The 8,324-nt window shown below is 40.3% G+C and overlaps 1 protein-coding gene across 1 annotated transcript in view; it reads left to right on the top strand.

Moving 5' to 3' along the window:
* Positions 1-7,407: 7,407 nt before the first annotated feature.
* ANKRD31 (ankyrin repeat domain 31) overlaps positions 7,408-8,324 on the top strand; it is a 124,236-nt gene continuing 123,319 nt past the window's right edge. Inside the window, exon 1 of the mRNA XM_015571672.1 lies at positions 7,408-7,696. Within this exon, the coding sequence (XP_015427158.1) occupies positions 7,593-7,696 (104 nt within the window). The 5' untranslated portion in view covers positions 7,408-7,592. The remainder of the gene's footprint in view (positions 7,697-8,324) is intronic.

Below are 8,324 nucleotides of genomic sequence, written 5' to 3'. Positions count from 1 at the left end.
CACTTAACCAGTATAATATGAAATGCTGAAAGGTATCCTTTAAGAAGAGGAAGAAGAAGAAAAAGGTAAAGATACAAACTATGAACAACAAATACACATCTATCTACAAGTAAATCTAAAAATCAAGTGAATAAATAATCTGATGAACAGAATAAACTGGTGATTATAATAGAATCAGGGGCATAGAAAGGGAGTGGACTGACTATTCTTGGGGGGGAAAGGGGTGTGGGGGATGTGGGTAGAGACTAAACAAAAATTGTGCACCTACAGATGAGGACAGTGGGGGAGTGGGGTGAGGGCGGAGGAGGGGTGGGAACCAGGTGGAGGGGAGCTATGGGGGGAAAAAAGAGGAACAACTGTAATAATCTGAACAATAAAGATTTAATTAAGAAAATAAAAAATAAATAAAAAAGAAACTCCATCTGGATAGCAAGACTTTTTTTATTTTTTATCATATGGAAGGAAAATTGTCAGAGTAAAAAATATTCTTAAAATCTCTTTATATGTCATAAAAATAGTGTGTACATTTTGTTTTAATATTGGTAGAAATTATTATGCCCATCACGTTTAAGACCTTGGACTATTGGAAGAACCTGTCAATAGACAGTTAAGCATTCCAAACTTTCTGCCCATAAGATCTAACTATTAAATCCTAAAAGGAATGAGAATTAGGTAGTGAATGCTAATGTGTTCCTGTTCGCCTACAGGTTGCTCTAATCCAGCGATTTTCTCTTTTTATTTCCTTTTTTTAATTTAATTTTTATTGTTGAAAGTATTACATATGTCCCCTTTTCCACCCATTGACCCCCTCCAGCCTGTCCCTGCCCCCCCATCCCAGGCCTTCACCGCCCTATTGTCTGTGTCCATGCTTATTGTGTGTGTCCATGGGTTATGCTTATATGCATATAAGTTCTTTGGTTAATCTCTTCCCACCCCTCTCCCCGCCTTCCCTCTGAGATTCATCAGTCTGTTCCATGCTTCCATGTCTCTGGATCTACGTCAGTTTATTTTGTTCATTAGATTCCACATATAAGTGACATCATGTGATACTTGAGGATAATAAAGGCCTGTAGCAAAGGGAGGGCAGAGGAAATTTAATCCAGCGTGTTCAACCAATGTGCTGCAAGAGGTACAATGGTGTGCCTCAAGAATTTTTAAAACATGCAATACCTAACTGTTTACTCAGGGGGAACCTGTGCTCTTTTCCCTTAGATCAGTGGTTCTCAACCTTCCTAATGCCACGACCTTTTAATACAGTTCCTCATGTTGTGGTGAACCCCAACCATAAAATTATTTCTGTTGCTACTTCATAACTGTAATTTTGCTACTGCTATGAATCGTAATGTAAATATCTGATATGCAGAATGTATTTTCATTGTTACAAATTGAACATAATTAAAGCATAGTGATTAATCACAAAAACAGTATGTAATTATATATGTGTTTTCCAATTGTCTTAGGCGACCCCTGTGAAAGGGTTGTTTGACTCCCAAAGGGGCCGCAACACACAGGTTGAGAACTGCTCCCTTAGATTGTCAAATAAAAAAATGACAACAGCCAACACAATAGCTGTGAATGAATCAAAATCATACCCTTTTTTTTTTGTCAGACCAGCAAAAAATATATTTTTTGGTGTGCTGCAGAATTTTAGTAATTCATTTATGTGTGCCATGAGAGGAAAAAGGTTGAAAATTGCTGTTCTAATCTATGTCACTGTTACTCCTCTCTTTGCTATTATATTAAAGATGTGCTTCTTGTTATGACTATTAGCCCATTATTTGTGACATATTTTGCAAGTATTGTCTTCCAGTTTGTCTTTTGATTTTGCTTCTGGTGATTTTTGCTACATAAAGTTTTTGTAAAAAATGTAGTCTTTTATTACATTTGGATTTTGGATTATAGTTCAAAAGCCTACCCCACACCCAGGTTATAAAGGAATTCATCGGTGTTTTAGTACTTATTTGGTTTTGTTCTTTACATTAAGATCTCTGATTCCTTTGGATTCTATTTTTGGGTGTAGAGTGAGGTATAGATCCAATTTAATCTTTTGACCAATGACTATATTCTCTGCAACCACACATCTATAAGCTCTCCCTTAGGATGAGTCACTTAGTGAATCACATTAGTTTTTTTGTTTGGTTCCAAAGGATAGTGTTTTCTGAAAATGTATATAGATTCTGAGGGTGTAACTTATCTTGAGCTCTAGTGCCTCATATAAAGAATATTGTATTTACAAAGTACTTTTCTAATTGGCCAGACCTACTCAAGCAAGGGTTGTGGAAATTTTAAATAAGGTGAAAGATATGGTTTCCATGATTAAGGACTTCAACTTGTGGAAGTACATGTGGAGTGATTAGTAAACAACTGAAGGCAGCATAACTACTAGACTTTCCATTTTGTGTTACTCCCTACATACCAGGAAGTATTTCTCTGCACTAGGGCAATCAATCTATGAAGGAGTTGCTTTTGAATTATTCATTTCATTTTTTTCTTTTTATTAAAATTTATTGGGATGACATTGGTCAATAAGATTATATAGGTTTCAAGTGTTCATTTTTATGATACATTTCAACTACAAGTAATGGAGAATTTAACTTACAGAGGCTTAAACATTTTTTTCCCTCTTATATCAAGACAAGAAATCTGGAGGTAGACGGCAGTTACTAGCTTTGGTCCAACAGCGCAACAGTGATAGGTATACCACCTCTATGGAATAGAAAAAGAAAATGAAAGAGGGGGATAAGGACACATATTAATACCTGAATCAATAAAGAAATTTAAAAGAAAATAGTTGAAAAAAATGAAAGAGAAATAATCAAGATATTGTCTGATTCAGTTGCTAAACTTTATATATAAAGAACTCTTCAGATCCCTGGCACAAAATCATAAGAGAAAAAATATGTTTATCTCTCTGATTTTTCTATAGCAGCATTTAACACCAAAAGACAATGGAGTTGTGTTTACAAGTTCTGAGAAAATGTATGACCCAAGAATATTATACTCAGCCAGGTTGAACTCAATTTTAAATGCAGCTAGTAGAAATTCTTAAATATGAAAATACTTAAGGAATATAACACTCATGAGCCATTTTTAAAAAGTTTATAGGTGGTTAAATCCAGCTAACAAAAAGATGATTTGGAATAGTGTTAAAAGGACAAACGGGAGTCTAATGTTAGAAAGAAATGGAGGAATGTACACATTTTTGGAAGGAAAATGTATGTGATCCAAATCTATGGAAAACCAGGCAAGTTATTCTTCAAGTATAAAGGCAAAAGGCAGACATATTAAAGATAAAGAAACTCAATGGGTACAATACCTATGAGTGCTCTTGAAAATGTTACTTGTTGAAAAAATTCAGTGATCCAGGAAATGAATGAAAATCAAAAACTCATGCATGGAGAAAATGTGGTAAAAAGAGTGGCAAATTTATATCAATTTAAATATAAAATGAAACCTAAATTGACAGAAATTATTATTATAAAACTATGATTATATAACTATGATTGCATAACTATAAATATATAAATGTATTTAGCTATAAATATAACTTTTTAAAAAATGAATCTTTATTGTTCAGATTATTACAGTTGTTCCTCTTTTTCCCCCCCATAGCTCCCCTCCACCCGGTTCCCACCCCACTCTGTGCCCTTACCCCCACACTGTCCTCCTCCATAGGTGTATGATTTTTGTCCAGTCTCTTCCCGCACCCCCACACCCCTTTTCCCCCGAGAATTATCAGTCCACTCCCTTTCTATGTCCCTGATTCTATTATATTCACCAGTTTATTCTGTTCACCACATTTTTTATTTACTTGATTTTTAGATTCACTTGTTGATAGATATGTATTTGTTGTTCATAATTTTTATCTTTACCTTTTTCTTCTTCTTCCTCTTCTTAAAGAATACCCTTCAGCATTTCATATAATGCTGGTTTGGTGATGATGAACTCCTTTAGCTTTTTCTTATCTGTGAAGCTCTTTATCTGACCTTCTATTCCGAATGATAGCTTTGCTGGATCGAGTAATCTAGGTTCTTGGCATTTTTATGCCACAGTTATGGAGTCTCTTTGAATATTTCTTGCCACTCTCTTCTGCCCTGCATGGTTTCTGTTGAGAAATCAGCTGACTGTCGTATGGGTACTCCCTTGTGTTCTGTATATTATTCTTTATTTCAGTCAGTGTATGCTTAATTTTTGACTGGTCCTTGTCCATTTTTTTGGGAGGTTTCCAGAAGATTCTTGAGTAACCTTATAACCGTGGTTTTGAACTCTATATCCAGTAGTTTGCTTTCCTCCATTTCTTTCATTTGTGACATGTGTTTTTGTCTCTGAATTTTGGCTGTTTCTCTGTGTCAATAGAGTGGCTTTCTGTGCTAGGTGTCCTATAGGGCCCAGTGGCTCAGCCTCCCTAATTACATGAGGTGGACACTCTTGGTGCACCCCTTTGTGGGCTGTGTGCACAGTCTTGTAGTTAAGCCTTGATTGCTGTTGGTATCACTGGGAGGAATTGACCACCAGGCCAATTGGCTGTGAGGACCAGCTGTGTCTGCATGGGAGAACTGCTGCGCTGGAGACACCCTTATGGGGCAGGACTTGCTTCAGTGGGGCTTTGGTGCTCACTGAGTCTGCCCTTTGAGTGTGTCTCTTATGGATGTGAAGGATTTTAATCCAGTACGGTCTCACTCTGATGCCTAGGTACACTGGCTCTTGGATATCCAGGGAGGTGCAAAGTCAGCCACTGCCTGAGGCCATCTACAGAGACATCTGCAGATTCCTTTTCTTTGTTTGGGGTTTGGAGGTGCCAGATGAGGCCCAGCTGTGAAGCAATGCAGGCTGCTGTCAAGCCTTTTGGAAGCTCTGGTGCTCTCTGACCCAGTTGCAGTTTGTTAGGTTTTAGGCAGTGAGCGCACAGGCCATTCATATGCAAAAGCTGCTGCGTAAGCTTGGATGGGGTTGTAAATTGGGTGGGGCGGGGGTCTCAGGGAATCACCAGGGCGGAGCAAACAGCAGTGGCTGCCAGTCAGCCCTGCATTGGAGAGGTCCTCCCATCTCTATGTTTTCCCCCACCCCCTTGCCCCCCATGCAGGAACAATGATTGCTGCGAGCACCTCTGAGAGAAAGCCCACCTTGTGTTCTGGCCTGATGCCAGCCAATCCAGTTTCTCCCCATATGAGTCTGGGTCCCCAGAGTCTCACCCAGAACTGGAGTTCAGAGCAATCGGGAGCTTGTATCTTCCTCCGGATTGAAAAAGAGAACGGCACACCCAGTTGCCAGCCCATTTCATGCGTGCCTCTGTACCTCCACACTTCCATACCTCCGCACCTCCTACCAGCCTCAAATGCGCTTTTCTCTTTTCTTCTTGTAGAACTTCCATTCAGCCAGCCTTCCTGTGGTTCTGGATGATATCCATTTGTCTTTTAGTTGTATTTTTGATGTGGTTGTGCGAGGCAGCAAGTATAGGTGTGTACCTATGCTGCCATCTTGGTACCTCCTAAATATAACTTTTGATAATGTAAAAATAATATAACTAAGAAATATTAGGTGATGGTTATGGAGTACAAAAAGAATATGCAATAAAAAATAAGACTGATAATTTCTTTATCTTTCCTAGCAGTAAGTCAATAAACATTTGAATAGTCAGGTATTCTATGACTATTGTGGAATTAAGATATAAATCACAAAAATAATGCCTCATACCTTGAAAATTAAATAATACACTGTCACATACCCATGAGTCAAAGAAGAAATGACAACTTGAAAAATCTTTTGAGCTGAATGATAATAAAGATTCAACATACTCAAACCTGTGAAATATTATTCAGGTGGCATTTAGGGAGAAATCTATGCTTTTAAGTGCATATATTAGAGATCAACCGAAGGACTTGTATGCAGGCATATAAGCATAACCAATGGACACAAGGCACTGGGGGGGTAGGGTTGAGGGCATGTGCCGGGGTGTAGGGGAGGCCGAGGGAAGGTCAATGGGGGAAAAAAGTAAAGGAGACATATGTACTACTATCTGTAATACTTTAAACAATAAAATAAAATTAAAAAAATAGTTTAAAAAAGATGAAGGAAGTTGATAACCCCCTATCAACAAGGAAAAAAAGAGAACAAACACAAACTAACATTACTACATCGTGTTCATATTAAAAAGATATTGACATAATATTATAAACCATTTATGTCTCCCATTAAAATACTGCATTGTAATACTGGATTAACTTTTCTGTCACTGAACTCAGACTAAGACAAGGAGCTCAGACCAAGACAAGAGGTACTATCTGTATCATCTCTGTTTAGTTCACATGAAGTGCTCAATAATGCAGAGTTAATAACAGAGGAGAAGGAGCACCTATTACCCAGGATTGTAAACAAAGACTGCTTTCAATAGTTTTTATTGCTCAACCAATAATTGATGGTTGGGTTACTCAAGACTTTTTAGCTGTAAGTCTAAACAATAGCAATTTCAAAACCACGATATTAAGGAAACACACACACCTATTTTTTTATTTTAAGAAAAAGATAAATAAAATAAACAATATTATCCCAAAGCAATAGAGAGCTTTGAGCTAAATCCAATGTATCTTTCCTTTATTGTACACGGACCAATACTATATCTTCTTATGTAATTTTAAATTCCACTCAGGTTATTTCCTCATCTGTCAATTTTAAAAGAAAAATACAGGATTCTTTGGGGTTGCATATATTTCCCAAAATGGACTTACAGTGTAAATTTTGGTTAACATTTCATAAACATCCATCAAGGCTGTACATGTTGGAGGGGACAGCTACAATGCATTCCAAAGAACCATAGAGGAACCATTTATAGTGCTGCAGAGTAGAAGTCAGGGGAGGCCATTTTCTATTAGATTTCCAAATAGATTAAGAGAGCAACAGTGAGATTTGTATATGTGGTGGTGCTCTTGTTTTGTTGTAATATTTATGTGTTTTGGCAAAATCTTTTTAGGCAAGCTGGCAGGTGAACTGTTTCTTAATAACTTTACTGTTATGTAAAAGGAAACTTTAAGAAAATATCTTTTTAATTGATTTTAGAGAGAGAAAAGAAGGGAGGGGTAGAAACATCCATCAGTTGTCTCCCAGGAATCAAACCTGAAACCTGGCTATGTGGCCTGACCGGAATCGAACTGGCAACCTTTCGGTGCATGTGAGGACGCTCAGAACGCCAGGCTGGGGCTGCTGGGTCCTGCAGGAGCTGACAGTTCGCTCCTCTGGGGTCTTCTTCCAGAGACCTTAGGGGAGATGGCACGGACATCCTTGTAAAAGGACCAGGAAGCTGGAGGACAGGAAGCTGCAAGGACTGGACAATGAGCATCAACCAGACTTCGAGGGAACGCTAGCACCTCAGCTCCGCCCTGCCGGCGGCGGGCGGCCAGGCACCCCAGCGGGACCGCCTTGCCACGACGACCCCCCTGGTTCCTCTGACCTCCTCAGCGCGCTGTGCAAGGCCCGGCTCCCGCCACGAATTTTGTTTTTAACTCACAACGTAAAGAGGCGCTCACAGAGCCTTCTGGTTGCGGGAAGGGGACCCTTGGAGGGCGAGGATAAGAAAGGACTCCGAGTGCGAGGTGAAGATGGAGGAAGGTGCCCAGGCCCCAGACTGGGACAGCGACGAAACGGTGATAGACGGGTCGGTGACGGAGAGTGACCTGGAGGACGAGGAGCTGCCCTGGAGAAGGTGACCATCAGCCTCCGGTGCTGGGCCGGGTGACCGCCCGGAGGCCTGCACCGGCGCCGGGTGGGGAGACATTAGCAGACCAGAGTCCGTAGGCCTTGTGAGGCCGGAGGCCTGAGCTGAGAACTCGTAAATAAACCAGGCCACAACCCCCCAACTTAAGACAAAACGAGCTTTAGAGGAGCTGGCTTTATGGCATTAAAAAAATGAATAAAATAAAAATAAAAAAAGCCTTTACTCTTAGCCTGAGGCCGTAAGTCCTTTTAAACAGGCCAAAACGTAGTAGGTCTACACAGCTGCAGTGCATTTTGCTCCCAGCAGCTTGTAGCTCAGGTCTAGGAGACGGTTAACATCATCTCTCGGGAGAAGAGTATGTGATGAGAGAACCGGATACCACCGAGCTGGAAACCGGGAATTCCCTAAGAATCAAAGAAGGCGGCAGTGTGGTCCACCAACACCTTCTTGGACACACGTCGCTTTCGGTGCTAGATTCGGGGAAAGGATAAAAGAGCTGGGGCCCCTGCCTTTGGAAGGACACGTGCACACGATCTCCCTGCAGTGTGGGAAGCCCCGGGGGGTTGAGGAGCTCGGAGAGTCTGTCACCGCAGCCCAGGGGGCCGTCGGAGCTGGT

Source organism: Myotis davidii, unplaced genomic scaffold (genome assembly GCF_000327345.1).
Source record: "Myotis davidii unplaced genomic scaffold, ASM32734v1 scaffold44, whole genome shotgun sequence".
Classification (NCBI taxonomy): domain Eukaryota; kingdom Metazoa; phylum Chordata; class Mammalia; order Chiroptera; family Vespertilionidae; genus Myotis; species Myotis davidii.
The sequence above is the reverse complement of the archived record's forward strand: the minus strand, read 5'-3'. Positions and strand labels throughout refer to the sequence as shown.